The sequence below is a fragment of the Nerophis ophidion genome, linkage group LG25 (genome assembly GCF_033978795.1).
Source record: "Nerophis ophidion isolate RoL-2023_Sa linkage group LG25, RoL_Noph_v1.0, whole genome shotgun sequence".
Lineage (NCBI taxonomy): Eukaryota > Metazoa > Chordata > Actinopteri > Syngnathiformes > Syngnathidae > Nerophis > Nerophis ophidion.
Window position 1 is genome coordinate 921,431 of NC_084635.1, and position 18,978 is coordinate 940,408.

General features: G+C 40.8%; 1 protein-coding gene across 1 annotated transcript in view; it reads right to left on the reverse strand.

Annotated features, from left to right (window-relative positions):
- pabpn1l (PABPN1 like, cytoplasmic) overlaps nucleotides 1–16,054 on the reverse strand; it is a 22,750-nt gene extending 6,696 nt beyond the window's left edge. Inside the window, exons 1-3 of the mRNA XM_061887609.1 lie at nucleotides 15,896–16,054; nucleotides 4,074–4,209; nucleotides 3,601–3,668 (exon numbers count right to left, since the gene is read on the reverse strand). Coding sequence (XP_061743593.1) covers nucleotides 3,601–3,668; nucleotides 4,074–4,209; nucleotides 15,896–15,952 — 261 coding nt within the window. The 5' untranslated portion in view covers nucleotides 15,953–16,054. The remainder of the gene's footprint in view (nucleotides 1–3,600; nucleotides 3,669–4,073; nucleotides 4,210–15,895) is intronic.
- Nucleotides 16,055–18,978: the final 2,924 nt, after the last annotated feature.

The following is an 18,978-nucleotide window of genomic DNA, read 5'->3' on the forward strand; positions in this document are numbered from 1 at the left end:
AATATATTATTATAATAGAACATCCTATATAGGCTCCATTTGCATTGTGTATATTTCATCTTTCCTATGTAAAACAAGAACATGTTGAATTTTTTATGCATTCTAACTCCCAAAATATGACAAGTACGAGGTGGCTAGCAATGCAGCTAATGGGAGTACACAATTCCGTCAAAAATATTTACTTTTCATGACCTGAATTAGGGCTGTGGGATATGGACCAAAACTGGTCCGAATGGCAGTATACAGTATATACACCGGTATCCCAGAAAACGTCCAAAGTCCTTAGCCTTCCCGTTAAGGTCTAGTCAGGTGTACTGGAGAGGAGGCTACGCTTGATAGTCGAACCTCTGATTCAGGAAGAATAGTGTGGTTTTCGTCCTGGTCGTGGAACTGTGGACCAGCTCCATACTCTGCGCAGGGTCCTTGAGTGTGCATGGGAGTTTGCCCAACCAGTCTACATGTGCCTTGTGGACTTGGAGAAGGCATTCAACCGTGTCCCTCGGGTACTCCTGTGGGGAGTGCTCAGAGAGTATGGGGTATCGGACTGTCTGATTGTGGCGGTCCTCTGCCTGTACGATCAGTGCCAGAGCTTGGTCCGCATTGCCGGCAGTAAGTCGGGCACGTTTCCAGTGAGGGTTGGACTACGCCAAGGCTGCCCTTTGTCACCCATTCTGTTCATAACTTTTATGGACAGAATTTCTAGGCGCAGTCAAAGCGTTGAGGGGATCCGGTTTAGTGGTTGCAGGATTAGGTCTCTGCTTTTTGCAGATGATGTGGTCCTGATGGCTTCATCTGGCCTGGATCTTCAGCTCTCACTGGATGAGTGTGAAGCGACTGGGATGAGAAGTAACACCTCCAAGTCCGAGTCCATGGTTCTCGCCCGGAAAAGGGTGGAGTGCCATCTCCGGGTTGGGGAGGAGACCCTGCCCCAAGTGGAGGAGTTCAAGTACCTAGGAGTCTTGTGTTCATGAGTGAGGGAAGAGTGGATGGTGAGATGGACAGCCGGATCTGTGCATCGTATTCAGTAATGCGGACGCTGTATCGATCGGTTGTGGTGAAGAAGGAGCTGAGCCGGAAGGCAAAGCTCTCAATTTACCGGTCGATCTACGTTCCCATTCTCACCTGTGGTCTTGAACTTTGAGTTATGACCCTATCTCTAAGGAAGAGCTCCACCGGGTGGCGGGTCTTTCCCTTAGAGATAGGGTGAGAAGCTCTGCCATCCGAAAGGAGCTCAAAGTAAAGCCGCTGCTCCTCCACATTGAGAGGAGCCAGATGAGGTGGTTTGGGCATCTGGTCAGGATGCCACCGGAATGCCTCCCTAGGGAGGTGTTTAGGGTACGTCTGACCGGTAGCAGGCCACGTGGAAGACCCAGGACACGTTGGGAAGACTATGTCTTCCGGCTGACCTGGGAACGCCTCAGGATCCCCCAGGAAGAGCTGGACAAAGATGCTGCGGAGAGGAAAGTCTGGGCTTCCCTGCTCAGGCTGCTGCCCCCGCGACCCCACCTTGCTTAGGGGTTGCCTATGTGTTTTATTGCTAGACAATAAAGTTGAGTCCTCCAATCATGTTTGTTGTTTATTCTTATAAAGTAATTAGGCTACTATGTATAAGCAATTTTGGTAATCTGTTCATTAACATTCGGTTTATAGCCTGACGCTAAGGAGCCTCTACTTGCTCACTGCGGCGAAAACCGCTGACTGCTCAATTTAAAACTACTTTTCAGTCACCCCAGCCGCTAAACTCGGTCTGTATGCACAGGCTATGGGGGGAGGCACTTTCGAGCTGAAGAGCAACTAAATATTTGACACAGAGCAAGCAGCAGAGAGGAGCTTTCGTGAGGTTCCGCGCTAAATCTCTAACAGAAGTGAACAACATAAACAGATGAGATCAGTGATAAAGTCGCGACAATCAGAGAGAAATTCTCAAGCAAACATAACATGTGTAAATAAAGCTGCAGTCACTCACCAATAGCCAAATACAGTCGCTGACCAAAGCATTGAGACAAAGAGCCAACGCTTAAGCTGCTGTATTGACAATGTGCCGGTGAGCTGTTGCGTCGCCTCGGAGTTGATAAGTTAATTTTAGATTATAAATCATGCCTCTCACCTGGATAGTACAAGGGTGTTGCCATAAACCTAGAAGTTGGTCAACTTTGACAACCAAATCATACCCAATAAGGGCAAGAAAGACAAACGCGCAGTCTGCGTGAGGATTATCATTAATTCTTCATCTAAACGGGAAGATATAAACATCCCATCAGTCGGCATCCCAGTGAGAGCAGACAATACTGCTACTTGATGCTTATTGAGCCACTAATGCTGGATCAGTTTTTCAATCAGCTTCTGTGAGAGAAGACATTGTACAGTAAGTGAGTGTTCTTGTTTCTCAATACTGCTACTTGATGCTTATTGAGTCACTAAAGCCGGATGAGTTTATCACTCAGCTTCTGTGAGAGCAGACATTGTACAGAGATTGTTCTTGTTTCTCAATACTGCTACTTTATGCGTATTGAGTCACTAAAGCCGGATCAGTTTATCACTCAGCTTATGTGAGACAAGACATTGTACAGAGATTGTTCTTGTTTTCTCAATACTGCTACTTGATGCTTATTGAGTCACTAAAGCTGGATCAGTTTATCACTCAGCTTCTAAAACGTGTAGATCAAAAGCTCACAGCATAAAGCTTATGCTCAAATTGCATTCATTGATTTTAGCGCATTTAACACTGCCACCCCACTCGCTTTTAGAAAATTTGAGACTTGAATGTCAACACTACCCTGATTAAATGGTTTTATTCATTGATTACACACAGCAAGAGAAGGTTAATCAGACATCAAAACAGTCATAGAAGGTAGTGTACTTTCACCGATCCTTTTCACAACATATAGTAATGACTGTAGGCAAGTACATCCTAATTCAATTTTTTAAATTAGCAGATGACAACCGTAATTGTGAATCTTCTGCATAAGGACATGAATTATGCCCCTTCTCTTCAGGGTGCAGCCTCCGGTCTTCTAAAGATCCCAAAAACTTGTTTTAAAATCCGTGGTTACCTGGCATTACAGGCTAATAAATCTCTCAGACTCAGGAAGAATTTGCACCAGTCCCTCCGTGATTTTGACTCTGTTGACACTTAAGAAACATTTAAAAACTTCTCTTTTCAGTAAAGCTTTTCGTTAATGCGCCTTTTAACTATCAATTTTAATCCACTTTATATTATTTTTATTGTTGTTTTAATATTAATTGTTGTTCTTTACTTCACCTATATTTTGTACAGAGCTTTGTGATTTTATCTGTGAAAAGCTCTTTATAATTATATTTACTTATTACCAACTGTAAGGCCATTTTAACCAAATCAAAAGTGAAATTATAAGTGGTGTGATTACCTTTTCCCATAACTTGTCTATAGAGGATTGATTGTTTTTAAAAAATGGGACTCACGTTTAAGTACTGGCATAAATCTGTTGATTTAATTGTTGCAAACTGGCCCTGTATATTTATGTTATAACATATGAAAACATTTTTACCTAGGACTCTGGTGACACAAGACTTGCGTATGTTCAATGGCCTCAGCGTGGATGTAAATGATACAGGTCTTACATTGCCGACGTAGACGGATCTGTTGTCTGCATCTATCCTCTCCTCGGGTGTCATGTTGTAGAACGGCCCTGTGGCAGAAACAAAAATGGTTGACATGCTGCAACAGTCATTACTTGGGGGTGGGGGGGTCGTTCCAGGTCAAACGAATCATGACTCGAGTCTGTGTTTCGAACATTGGAAGGATAAAACGAGGGGGTTCTGTCTCTATTATGAGAAGGCAAGGAAAGTTGAGTGAGTGAGAGGGGAGCAGAGAAGCAGAAAATAGCATCAGCCGACAAAAACGGGAGCCTTCTGTGTCGTCTCATTGGGCAGCGATGAGGCAGATGAAGTGTCCCAGGTGTTGGCCACATGGTGACACGGCAAGTTCACCTGGCTCCAGGCTGCAGTGCCGCACACCTGCCTCAAAACATGTTGACACTTCCACAATGTGTACTTAGTACTGCTAGCGCACATCAAACCCCAGGTTGTCTCACCAGGCCGGGGGCTGCTGGTCAGGATCTGCATCTCTTCGGCATCGCACCTGTCCTCTTCCTCCTCTTCCTCTTTCAGTCGTTCAGTCTCTTCTTCCATCTCCAGCTCTTGAACTCTGGCTTTGATGGCTGCCAGCTCCTGTCATACACAAACAGCCTCCATTTAACATCCCAGGGGGAACATGGGGAAAGATGTCCTAACCATCCACAGACATCATGGTTAAATATGAGCATACAGTGAAATGTCGATTTACGAACTTTTTGATCTAGCCAAATGAGCCTGTGTGTGTGAACTAGGGCTGGGCGATATCGAACATACTCGATAAATCGCGGGTTTGTCTTTGTGCGACATAGAAAATTACTATATCGTGATATTCGAGTATACGTTCTCACGCAGTTGCTTTTAGCTCCGGGCATAACACTACGGGCTCTTCTCACTCTGTCTCTCCTTCTCGCAGACATACAACCAGGACACCTTCTTCCATACGTCACATACTGGCGCACATGCAACGTCATGCGCCCTCGCGGAACAGAGAAGTAGCGGCATGGTAACGTTAGCTGTGATGCAAGCGTAGTGGTGTGAGTGGTAATACGAGTGAAAGAAGGTGCCAATCTGGTAACAAATGAAGTAAGAATTCATTCCCAAGAAAAACAGCACGGGGTCTATCATCTGGCGGTGGTTCGGCTTCAAGCGGGAAAATGTTAAACAGAGAACCGTAATACGTCAAGTGTTCGGCAAAAGCGTTGCCACAAAAAGTAGCACCACTGCTAATTTGTAGCATCACTTGAAAAGTCACCCGTTAGAGAATGAGGAGTGCTTGAAACTCCGCATGTCAACATCTCAGGCCGGTGCCACACCCACAAAATACCCAAGCAACCATTTCCACATCAGCATCGTATGAAAAGAACAGTCAACAGGAGGAGATAACGTACGCAGCAACCTACCACATAGCGAAGGACATACACTACTGGATTTCCTATTATGCAGCTCATTTTTATTTGACAGTTATCGAAATATCTTGTGTGACATCATGCACAAAAATGCACTTTGTTTTAAACTATTGTTGTTTTGATAAGTCATCTCAGTGACATTATGCACCAAAGTGCACTGATAGATTGTTTTAAAATGTCTGAAAATCTTGCACTTTTTTGGAAATGATATGAATGTTTGTGCCACTGCTTAATAACTGTCTAATAGAATTTTAGTCAATTGACTTAGTTGTGATTTCCTTCTGCATGAAAGTTTAAAATGAGTACATATGAATGCAGTATGAATAAGAATGTTTTAATGTAGACACATAAAATCATCATAGTGCTGTGATTATATGCATCAAGTGTTAATTCAAGGCTAAAGCAAAATATCGAGATATATATTGAGTATCGTGCAAAAGAGGGCTTTGTGGCGCAGCAAGTCTTTAATTGTGATGAAACCGAACTTTGATTTTTTTGGAAAAAATGTGCCAAAGCAGACTTACAGTATATTATAGTGGAGGAGAAGACACTACCGAGACACAAGCCGTTGAAGGATCGCCTCACACTGCTATTTTAGGATAACAAAAGTGGTGACTGCAAAGTGAAGCCACTGCTCATTTACCACTCCCAAACTCCTGAGGTGTTTAGAAAAAAATACCACAAATATTCGCTGACACAAGGTAAAGGACTTTCCTGTGTTTTATTTTAGCAACATGGTCGTTAACCTTTTGGACCGAACCAAAGGGACCACAGCTTGCCATTGTTGTTGGGTTTGGATAATAGATTGTTGATCTATTACCCCCTTGTTTTGTTGGTCTGATGTACATACACAGTATAAATTCACACTAGTGTCTTGAGAGTGCACTTTTTTTTTTTTTACTAAAATAGTGACTTGTCGGGCTTAAAACCAATGATTCATGTTTACATTGTTTCTTATGGTGAACTCCGCTTCACTATATAAACATTGAAATTTACGAACAATGTATAAAAACAATTAAGTTTGTAAATTGAAGTTCCACTGTAGGTTGATTTACAGCCTGGTGATAGAGCAGTGTAAAGTGTTCAACGCAAGAACTGCGGATGAAAATCCTCAGATTTAAATTGTCAACACCGTCAGACAGCTATTATGTGATGTTTGACTTGAAGATGACTCGCAAAGATTAAAAAAGGGCAACATTTTTCCTCAAAACCAATAAAATAACCAAGATATTAAAATACGTTATCTTCCATAATAATGTCTTCATGTTGTGATACAAGACCAGTGTTCTCCAATACCGATTGCCTTGGCTCACAAACACATGAGACTGGTCGTTAAAATGCCCTATCGTGACGCAGCTTTTAATGACCAGGGAATAATGATACATAGCAGGAGGCACGAGTGTTGCCAGTTTAGAGATTTTACGGCTTTATTTAGCAAGTATTCAGACCCTGAGCGATAAAACGAGAGATCAATTTCACAAAATAACTTTTACTTGATAGAAAGACAATTTCAATATCAATTTCGATGTTCAAAGAATAACACTTGCCTGCTGAAGACGACATGGGCGCCATTAAGCATAAAGATAGTAATGTGACCAAGGTGAAAAAGAGGTCTCACTCGGTCATGAGAATTGGCCAAGTGAAGTGTCTGATGCTATTAGTGGCATGACAAATTATATCCAACAAAAAGTGTAAAATGATCATAATAAACTTAGACATATCAGAGGTGAGTTGATGGTTTGTATAATTATGAATGTTTTAGCGTATAGTCCATAATGATTATTTTTGTTAACCTAACAACAACATGAATTGATTAACGTGGACCCCGACTTAAACAAGTTGAAAACTTATTCGGGTGTTACCATTTAGCGGTCAATTGTACGGAATACGTACTGTACAAACTACTAGTAAACGTTTTAATCAATCAATCGTTATCATACGACCTGTTGTGTTTTGACCAACATACACTATCTCATCTGTGCATCATTAAAGAATTACCGTATTTTTCGGATTATAAATCGCACCGGCCGAAAATGCATAATAAAGGAAAAAACATATATACGTCGCACTGCAGTATAAGTCGCATTTTTGGGGAAATTTATTTGATAAAATCCAACACGAAGAATAGACATTTGAAAGGCAATTTAAAATAAATAAAGAATAGTGAACAACAGGCTGAATAAGTGTAGGTTATATGAGGCATAAATAACCAACTGCTATGTTAAGCTAACATATTATGTAAGAGTCATTCAAATAACTATAACATATAGAACATGCTATACCTTTACCAAACTATCTCTCACTCCTAATCCATAAATCCCATGAAATCTTCTTCCTGGATGTGGCTTCTAAACAACTCCGCCAACTACAAAGGTATGCGCCGCTTCCTCTTGTCCTTTTCTGCTGCATATTTCACTACGTCCAGCTTGTAGTCTGCACTACAGGATTTCCTTTTCGGTCCAATTTTTGTTCAGCCCTTCTCACTTTTTATAAGTTACCGCCAACGATGAAATGATCCATTTTAATATCTACGGCAGTAGCTTATAGCAGTTAGCATTCCATGACCCACAAAGCACTATCCTCCCCCGCCGAATTCTTATTGGTCAACGTGTGTGTAACGATTGCTGATGTGTGTGTGACAATTGCGGACATTTTCTTTGTCTCTTCCGCGAATGAAATAAAAAATATTTGATATTGTGTAATCTGCAGTGCATGATTTCCTTTTTGGTGCCATTTTTGTTCTACCCTTCTCAGTTTTACTAAGTTACCGCCAACGATGAAATGAATTATTTTAATAGCTACGACAGTAGCATGTAGCATATCGCAGTTAGCATTCCATGACCCACAATGCACTTCTACCATGACCCTCTCCCGCCGAATTCTTATTGGTTGTCGTGTGTGTAACGATTGCTGACATTTTCTTCGTCTCTTCCGCGAATGATAAAAAATAATATTTGATATTTGTAATGTATTAATAAATTCATACATAAGTCACTCGAGTATATAAAAGATTTTGTGATTTCCTTCCATGCATGAAAGTTTAAAATGAGCATATATTAATGCAGTATGAACAAGAATGTTTTAATGTAGACACATAATGATCATCATACTGGTGTGATTATATGCATCAAGTGTTCATTTAAGGCTGAGCCAAAATACCGAGATATCCATTGTATATCGTGATATGGCCTAAAAAGATTGCGATATTAAAAAAAAGGCCATATCGCCCAGCCCTACTGCACATCATAATGGCAAAATTTTGATGTTAAAGGTCTAAAAAGATGATGTACAATGTCTGACGGGCCGGATTGAAAATCTTAATGGGCCGCATGTGGCCTGCGGGCCGGATTTTTCCCAGGTCTGAAGAAGGGGAAACCCTGACCTAACATTTAAAGGCCTACTGAAATGAGATGTTCTTATTCAAACGGGGATAGCAGCTCCATTCTATGTGTCATACTTCATCATTTCGCAATATTGCCATATTTTTGCTGAAAGGATTTAGTAGAAAACATAGACGATAAAGTTCTCAACTTTTGGTCGCTAATAAAAAGCCTTGCCTGTACCGGAAGTAGCAGACGATGTGCGTGTGATGTCACGGGTTGTGGAGCTCCTCACATTGTTTACAATCATAGCTAGCAGCAGCTAGAGCTATTTGGACAGAGAAAGCGACAATTTCCCCATTAATTTGAGCGAGGATGAAAGATTTGTGGATAAGGAACTTTAGAGTGAAGGACTAGAAGAAAAAAAAAAGGCGATTGCAGTGGGAGCGATTCAGATGTTATTTGACACATTTACTAGGATAATTCTGGAAAATCCCTTATCTGCTTATTGTGTTGCTATTTTTTAGTGAGATTAAATAGTACCTGAAAGTCGGAGGGGTGTGGCCACGGGTGTGTTGACGCCAGAGTCTCTGAAGGAAGTCATGCAGCTGCTGCAGGAAGGAAGCTCCGCTGATGTCTCCGGTAAGAGGCAACTTATAAAAACAATGTTCTCACCGAAAAGTGCCGGTCGACATGTGGTCGGGATCCATGTTCACTCGACCGCTCTGATCCATAGTAAAGCTTCATCTTCGGGAATTTAAAAAAAGGAAACACCAGCTGTGTTTGTGTGGCTAAAGGCTAAAAGCTTCCCACCTCCATCTTTCTACTTGGACTTCTCCATTAATTGAACAAATTGCAAAAGATTCAGCAACACAGATGTCCAGAATACTGTGTAATTATGCGATTAAAGCAGACTACTTATAGCTTGGATCCATCCATCCATTTCCTACCGCTTATTTCCTTTAGAGGTCGCGGGGTGCGCTGGCGCCTATCTCAGCTACAATCGGGCAGAAGGCGGTGTACACCCTGGACAAGGCACCATCTCATGGCAGGGCCAACCCAGATAGACAGACAACATTCACACTCACATTCACACACTAGGGCCAATTTAGTGTTGCCAATCACCTATCCCCAGGTGCACGTCTTTGGAGGTGGGAGGGGCTTATTCCCAGGTGCATGTCTGTGGAAGTAGGAGGAAGCTGGAGTACCCTGAGGGAACCCACGCACTCACGGGGAGAACATGCAAACTCCACACATTGAACCCAGGACTGCAGGACCTTCGTAATGTGAGGCAGACGCACTAACCCCTCTGCCACCGTGAAGCCGACCTGACGACAATAAATCGTAAGTATAAGAACGCTTACAGTGGAGTCGATGGGAGGTCCTCTATTACGCCCATAAAACCAATGAAAAACCATCTAATAACCACCAGCAATACTTACATTACAACATTTCTTGACTTGAATATTAACCAAGTAAAAACCCCGTTTCCATATGAGGTGGGAAATGGTGTTAGATGTAAATATAAACAGAATACAATGATTTGCAAATCCTTTTCAAGCCATATTCAGTTGAATATGCTACAAAGACAACATATTTCATGTTCAAACTCATAAAAACAATTTTTTTGCAAATAATCATTAACTTTGGAATTTGATGCCAGCAACATGTGACAAAGAAGTTGGGAAAGGTGGCAATTAATACTGAAAGTTGAAGAATGCTTATCAAACACTTATTTGGAACATCCCACAGGTGTGCAGGCTAATTGGGAACAGGTGGGCGTCATGATTGGTTATAAAAACAGCTTCCAAAAAATGCTCAGTCTTTCACCAGAAAGGATGGGGCGAGGTACACCCCTTTGTCCACAACTGTGTGAGCAAATAGTCAAACAGTTTAAGAACAACGTTTCTCAAAGTGCAATTGCAAGAAATTTAGGGATTTCAACATCTACGCTCCATAATATCATCAAAAGGTTCAGAGAATCTGGAGAAATCACTCCACGTAAGCAGCATGGCCGGAAACCAACATTGAATGACCGTCACCTTCGATACCTCAGACGGCCCTGTATCAAAAACAGACATCAATCTCTAAAGGATATCACCACATGGGCTCAGGAACACTTCATAAAACCACTGTCACTACATACAGTTGGTCACTACATCTGTAAGTGCAAGTTAAAGCTTTACTATGCAAAGCGAAAGCCATTTATCAACAACATTCAGAAATGCTGCCGGCTTCTCTGGGCCCGAGATCATCTAAGATGGACTGATGCAAAGTGGAAAAGTGTTCCATGGTCTGACGAGTCCACATTTCAAATTGTTGTTGGAAATATTCGATATCGTGTCATCCGGACCAAAGGGGAAGCGAACTATCCAGACTGTTATCGACGCAAAGTGCAAAAGCCAGCATGTGTGATGGTATGGGGGTGTATTAGTGCCCAAGGCATGGGTAACTTACACATGTGTGATGGTATGGGGGTGTATTAGTGCCCAAGGCATGGGTAACTTACACATGTGTGATGGTATGGGGGTGTATTAGTGAACAAGGCATGGGTAACTTACACATGTGTGATGGTATGGGGGTGTATTAGTGCCCAAGGCATGGGTAACTTACACATGTGTGATGGTATGGGGGTGTATTAGTGAACAAGACATGACTAACTTACACATGTGTGATGGTATGGGGGTGTATTAGTGAACAAGACATGACTAACTTACACATGTGTGATGGTATGGGGGTGTATTAGTGAACAAGACATGACTAACTTACACATGTGTGATGGTATGGGGGTGTATTAGTGAACAAGACATGACTAACTTACACATGTGTGATGGTATGGGGGTGTATTAGTGCCCAAGGCATGGGTAACTTACACATGTGTGATGGTATGGGGGTGTATTAGTGCCCAAGGCATGGGTAACTTACACGTGTGTGATGGTATGGGGGTGTATTAGTGAACAAGACATGGGTAACTTACACATGTGTGATGGTATGGGGGTGTATTAGTGCCCAAGGCATGGGTAACTTACACGTGTGTGATGGTATGGGGGTGCATTAGTGCCCAAGGCATGGGTAACTTACACATGTGTGATGGTATGGGGGTGTATTAGTGAACAAGGCATGGGTAACTTACACGTGTGTGATGGTATGGGGGTGCATTAGTGCCCAAGGCATGGGTAACTTACACATGTGTGATGGTATGGGGGTGTATTAGTGAACAAGGCATGGGTAACTTACACATGTGTGATGGTATGGGGGTGTATTAGTGCCCAAGGCATGGGTAACTTACACATGTGTGATGGTATGGGGGTGTATTAGTGAACAAGGCATGGGTAACTTACACGTGTGTGATGGTATGGGGGTGCATTAGTGCCCAAGGCATGGGTAACTTACACATGTGTGATGGTATGGGGGTGCATTAGTGCCCAAGGCATGGGTAACTTACACATGTGTGATGGTATGGGGGTGTATTAGTGCCCAAGGCATGGGTAACTTACACATCTGTGAAGGCACCATTAATGCTGAAAGGTACATGCACGTTTTGGAACAACATATGCTGCCATCTAAGCGCCATGTCTTTCATGGACACCCCTGCTTATTTCAGCAAGACAATGCCAAGCCACATTCAGCACGTGTTACAACAGCGTGGCTTCGTAAAAAAAAAAAAGAGTGCGGGTACATTCCTGGCCCGCCTGCAGTCCAGACCTGTCTACCATTGAAAATGTGTAGCACATTATGAAGCGTAAAATAGGACAGCGGAGACCCCGGACTGTTGAAGGACTGAAGCTCTACATAAAACAAGAATGGGAGAGAATTCCACTTTCAAAGCTTCAACAATTAGTTTCCTCAGTTCCCAAACGTTTATTGAGCGCTGTTAAAAGAAAAGGTGATGTAACACAGTGGTGAACATGCCCTTTCCCAACTACTTTGGCACATGTTGCAGCCATGAAATTGTAAATTAATTTGCAAAAAAAAAAAAAAAAGTTCATGAGTTTTAACACAAAATATCTTGTTGTTGTAGTGCATTCAATTGAATATGGGTTGTAAAGCATTTGCAAACCATTGTATTCTGTTTTTATTTACCTATAACGCAATTTCCCAACTCAAATGGAAACGGGTTTTGAAGTTGTGATTTCCCTCTTTGCATGAAAGTTTAAAAATGAGCATATATTAATGCAGTATGAACAAGAATGTTTTAATGTAGACACAAAATCATCATCATGCCGTGATTATATGCATCAAGTGTTCATTTAAGGATAAGGCAAAATATGGTTAAATATTGTGTATCTTGACATGGCCTAAAAATAAAGATATTAATACAAACCCCGTTTCCATATGATTTGAGAAATTGTGTTAGATGTAAATATAAACAGAATACAATGATTTGCAAATTCTGTTCAAGCCATATTCAGTTGAATATGCTACAAAGACAACATATTTGATGTTCAAACTCATAAACTTTATTTTTTTTTTTGCATAGAATAATTAACTTGGAATTTCATGGCTGCAACATGTGCCAAAGTAGTTGGGAAAGGGCATGTTCACCACTGTGTTACATCACCTTTTCTTTAAACACAAACTTTTGGGAACTGAGGAAACTAATTGTTGAAGCTTTGAAAGTGGAATTCTTTCCCATTCTTGTTTTATGTAGAGCTTCAGTCCTTCAACAGTCCGGGGTCTCCGCTGTCCTATTTTATGCTTCCTAATTAGGGTTAGGTATTGTTTGAATTCGAACGATTCCGATTCTTTGTTTAGATTCTGATTTCTGACGATTCTCGATTCCGATTCATTCTTTAAAAAAAAAAAAAAAAAAGAAAAAGAAAGGCAGGGTCAAAAAAAAGTTTAGGATATTTTAAATGAGCTAGCTAACCTACAGTCTTTCTGAATGAAATAGTCTGACATTCTCCATCAATTTTAATTCTATTAACTTTTTATGAACTCTACTATAAATTCCTCAAAGGGCTGTTTTCAACTAGAATATAAATATGAAATCTATAAACTTGAATATAAATATTATAAATTATGAATACATTTTCACAGGGGTACTTTCATCACGAGAGCTTTATTTTTGAAAACCTTGTGAAAACACATTTACACACACAAGTGTATGATGCTGCAGGTACTTAAACATGTTACCGTGCTCCCACTGATGGGCTAACCTGGTGCAGAAAAGCAAATAAACAATAAGAAACAACCTGATTAGTAGCAGGTACAGTATAAAATCAGAGACAGTGCTTGTTTAGGAAAATGAGCATATCCGCCTTCTCAGGCAGGATGCATGAGCGTTCTGGACAGATAGTGGGTCTCCTATCGAAGACGGGACACGCATTTATTTGTACTCCATTAACTCGGAAGTGCTTCATCATGTTCAACGTGCACCCTCCTAAGCACGAAACAGTCCTGTCGCAAGTGTTACATTTCGCCGATATTTCATTTTTTTTAGTAAAATAAAGCCGCACTTCCGAGCGCTGACGCCCGCTATCATGCTTGACTGACTCGCTTGGCGACATAGGCTCGATTATGCTAACACTTCCGGCGGTGGGCGCTTCTTTGTTGGTGTTCAGCGGCTTCTTCTCCCGGGTCGGCGGACTGGGTATCGAAACTAGGAATCGAAATTTAAACTTTTGAACGATTCCGGGAGAATCGGAAAGTTAGTCCCGGTTCCAATCGATACTCGATACCCAACCCTATTCATAATGCGCCACACATTTTCGATGGGAGACAGGTCTGGACTGCAGGCGGGCTAGGAAAGTACCCGCACTCTTTTACTTACGAAACCATGCTGTTGTAACACGTGTCTTGGCATTGTCTTGCTGAAATAAGCAGGGGCGTCCATGATAAAGTTGCTTGGATGACAACATATGTTGCTCCAAAACCTGTTCTGACTATTCAGCCTTAATGGTGCCTTCACAGATGTGTAAGTTACCCATGCCTTGGGCACTAATACACCCCCATACCATCACACATGCTGGCATTTCAACTTTGCGCCTATTACAATCCGGATGGTTATTTTCCTCTTTGTTCCGGAGGACACCACGACCACAGTTTCCATATATAATTTGAAATGTGGACTCGTCAGACCACAGAACACTTTTCCACTTTGCATCAGTCCATTTTAGATGAGCTCGGGCCCAGCGAAGCCGGCGGCGTTCCTGGGTGTTGTTGATAAATGGCTTTCTCTTTGCATAGTAGAGTTTTAACTTGCACTTACGGATGTAGCGACAAACTGTAGTTACTGATAGTGGTTTTATGAAGTGTTCCTGAGCCCCTGCGCTTATATCTTTTACAGGTATCAAAGGTCCGTAATATCACTTACGTGCAGCGATTTCTTCAGATTCTCTGAACCCTTTGATGATTTTACGGACCGTATATGGTAAAATCCCCAAATTCCTTGCAATAGCTTGTTGAGAAATGTTCTAAAACTGTTCGACAGTTTGCTCACAAATAGGTGACCTTCGCCCCATCCTTGTTTGTGAATTACTTAACATTTTACGGAAGCTGCTTTCATACTCAATCATGGCACCCACCTGTTCCCAATTAGCCTGCACACCTGTGGGATGTTCCAAATAGGTGTTTGATGAGAATTCCTCAACTTTATCAGTATTTATTGCCACGTTTCCCAACTTCTTTGTCACGTGTTGCTGGCATCAAATTGTAAAGTTAATGATTATTTGCAACAGCAAAAAAAAATGTTTATGAGTTTGAACATGAAATATGTTGTCTTTGTAGCATATTCAACTGAATATGGCTTGAAAAGGATTTGCAAATCATTGTATTCTGTTTATATTTACATCTAACAGCATTTCCCAACTCATATGGAAACAGGGTTTGTACAATCAAACTGCATATTTGCTCTTCCACTTTATTATATCAGATTTAACTAGTGAATCTAACGGTACCTGCGATGTGTTGGCGACTTGTCCAGGGTGTATCCCGCCTTCCGCCCGATTGTAGCTGAAATAGGCACCAGCGCCCCCCGCGACCCCAAAGGGAATAAGCGGTAGTAAATGGATGGCTCCAGTGGGGGTGTATCAACCCCTTCAAAAGATATGTAACATAAAAGATGTAACCTTGCTGCATTCTAACACGTAAAAGAGGTAATGATGTTGGAAGAGAACGCGGTAAGTGTGGTGACGCTGTGGTAACGCTGTGGTAACGGGGTGGTAACGGGGTGGTAACGGGGTGGTAACGCTGTGGTAACGGTGCGGTAACGGTGCGGTAACGCTGTGGTAACTCTGCGGTAACGCTGTGGTAACTCTGCGGTAACGCTGTGGTAACGTGGTGGTAACGGGGTGGTAACGCTGTGGTAACGGTGCGGTAACGCTGTGGCCCAACCCATCCCTTTCATTTGTTATCCATTCAGCTGTGATTGGAACAGATATCGCTACAATCTCCAGCAGGATTTCCGTTGAAAAGCTCCATTTAACGGCAGATGTTAGCAATGCGGCCAACAGGACAAGGTGAAGCCGGTACGTCGCGGCCCCGGGACACGGCGCCTGCTCGACGGCCGACAGCCTGTCCTTCGTGCCGCCGAAAGACGACGAAGCCACTCACCGGGTCCTCGGCGAGATGTTGTCCCATGGACTGGCCGTGCATGAAGGCGTATTCCATGCTCACTGCTCATGAAACATGACATCAGCAGCGGACACTCGCCCTGGCCTTTTTCCTGCTAGCACGCCGCTAATAGCAACCCGGAAGCGGAAGGTGGGCTGCGCGGGAAGTCACGTCGGGGTTAATGAGCGTCACCTGCCAGCGGGTCACGTGACGCGAGCTGGCGTGGCTTGAGCCATCCATCCATCCATTTCCTACCGCTTATTCCCTTTGCGGTTGACCGAGTTGTAATTTGGCCGCCGTGCAACTATAGCTATATTGTTTTTTTACTTTACATTTTTTATTTTTTATTTATGTATTTATTTTAGCCGTATTTCCTTGAATTGCCGCCCGGGCGGTAATTAATTTAAACCTCTTCTCACTCCTGCGCTTACCAAAGGCATGCGGTAAAAGTAAGCAAGCGCAAATTATTTTAAAACCTCTTCTCACTTACCAAAGGCATGCGGTAAAAGTGAGCATGCGCTAATTATTTCAAAACTTCTTCTCACTTACCAAAGGTATGACATAAAACTTTGAGGGTGATGTAAGCTTGGACTTTAAATCCTACTGAATAGCTCTTAATCTTCTTTCCTTTATGCGATTTCAAATGACCGGTATTGAAATCGGCCTCCTCCATTTTGAAAATGATGACAGGGGAAGTGTCACTCGTGACGTCACGAGTTTGACCCGGCGGTAATACTAAGCATGCGCAAATTATTTTGCGAAGCGAGTTTGACCTGGCAGTAATTCAAAGCAAGCGCATACTATATGTCCTGCGGCAATTCAAGGAAATACGCTATATATTTTATAAACATTTATTTATAAACTGCAACATTTACAAACAATCGAGAAGTAAAAATGACCGAAATAAGTTCAAAAACAGTACACACACAGTACAAATCAGCGCCAGAGGGTTGTAAAAGCAATAAAGTAACTAAAATAGAATACAAAACATATATATATATATATATATATATATATATATATATATATATATATATATATATATATGCATACATATATACATGCATATATATACATATATACATATCCATACATATACATACATATATGTATGTACATATATATATACATACATGTATATGTACACACATATGTATACACACATATACACACATATATACATATATACACATATATATACATATATATATGTATACATACATATATATGTATATTTATATATATGTATGTATATATATATTTATATATGTATGAATATATATATACACTGTATATACATACATTTATATATACATTCATATGTATACATATACAGATCTGATTGTAATATACATATATATGTATATATATAATTGTACAAAACAAAATACATTTTCTTTTAAGTAATACAGAAATGTATCAAAGCGGTTGAACTATTTTACAGAAGAATGTAGTTAATCATAGAACTGACCCCCAATGTAAAAAATGTTAGGGTTAGGGGTTATGTATTGTAAAAAAAAGTATTGATTTTTGAAACGGGAATCGATTCTGAATCGAATCGTTACCTTCAAGAATTGAATCAAATCGAATCGTGTGGTGCCCAAAAATTCACAGTCCCAGAAGCTAAGTTAAATGTATTACTCGGCAAAATAAAAGTACAATATTGAACAATGTATTTCCTATTAGTACAAACTATCCAACAAACTGATCCCAGCTTTAATTTAAAACATTATAAAAATCTTTTCACATGAATAAAAAAGTGTGAACATTTTTTCTCCAATAACTGTAGTTTTTAAAGTTGGGTTCTTTGTAATAAAAGTAGAGTCAGTGTATCACAAAGCAATTGTTGGTGTAGGTGAGGTTGAGGATTTCACTTTCTTGTCCAGGACTAAAAACAAATGAGGATTTAAGGATTAAGATGATGCACAAACACCTGAAGGCACTCTCTGTCAGGGCGGAACACATTAATAGACTTTGGGGACTTTGTGGGACCATTTCTCATCCTCCAATAACCTTCTTACTCTTTTAATCTGCAAGACGGTCATTTATTTAATATTTCTGATTTCATAAGTCTAACTACAAGACGCAACGTCTCTTATTATATTGTACGTATGGACGAAACATCCATGTTTGATTTAAAATACACACTCTTTAAAAAAAAGGGGTTCATGACAAAGAATAATTGAGAAACATTGGCTTAATTGAACAATATCGCAGACTAAATGGCGACATGTGTCCATATAGACAAGTATCAAAGAACTCTAGTTGCATATTAAGACAGGGGACATGGAAGGAAAAAGCACCTAGAAAACATCAGTTAATGAATGACAAAGCACTTCATATGTAATAATATGGCAAAGTCATTCCTGCTACGTCATTGATAAAACTATAATGGAACATTTCTAGTGGTGCTCAGCCTTATAGAACTGGGCTTGTAAGCATAAATGTACATTTTAATGATCTCCAATTTGTTACCAACGACATCTTTATAGTTAAATTAAGTTGGATTAAAAAAAGACAACACATTGTTTCACATGAATAAAAAGGGGGAAAAAAACAACAACCTTGAATTACAATGAACAAAGTCTCTGAGGCAGAACTGAGCATATGTATCCAGTAACAAACGTGTCCGCATCTTTCTACTCACTCGCAAATAATTATTTTGACCACTAGGTGTCACCGAAAACACAGCCCAGCCCATTTCAGTTTAAAGACAGCATAAGATATTTTGAATAGAATAGAATTGAACATAAATCTTTATTGTCATCAAACATGAGAAAGTAGTCACACATAGTCAAACATTGTCATTCTCGTCGACGTCCCACTGCGTTGTGAGTTTTTCCTTGCCCTAATGTGGGCGCTGAACCTCGGATGTCGTTGTGGCTTGTGCAGTTCTTTGAGATACTTGTGATTTTGGGCTATATAAATAAACATTGATTGATTGATCAAATAACATTATAGGTGGCTTTTCTGTTAGGTGTAGTTAAAAAAAATTATATAAATAATAGATATCATGTTAGAAAATAAAAACATACATAGCAGTATGAAGAGAAGTGCAACAGTGAATAACCGTGTAAGCTTTT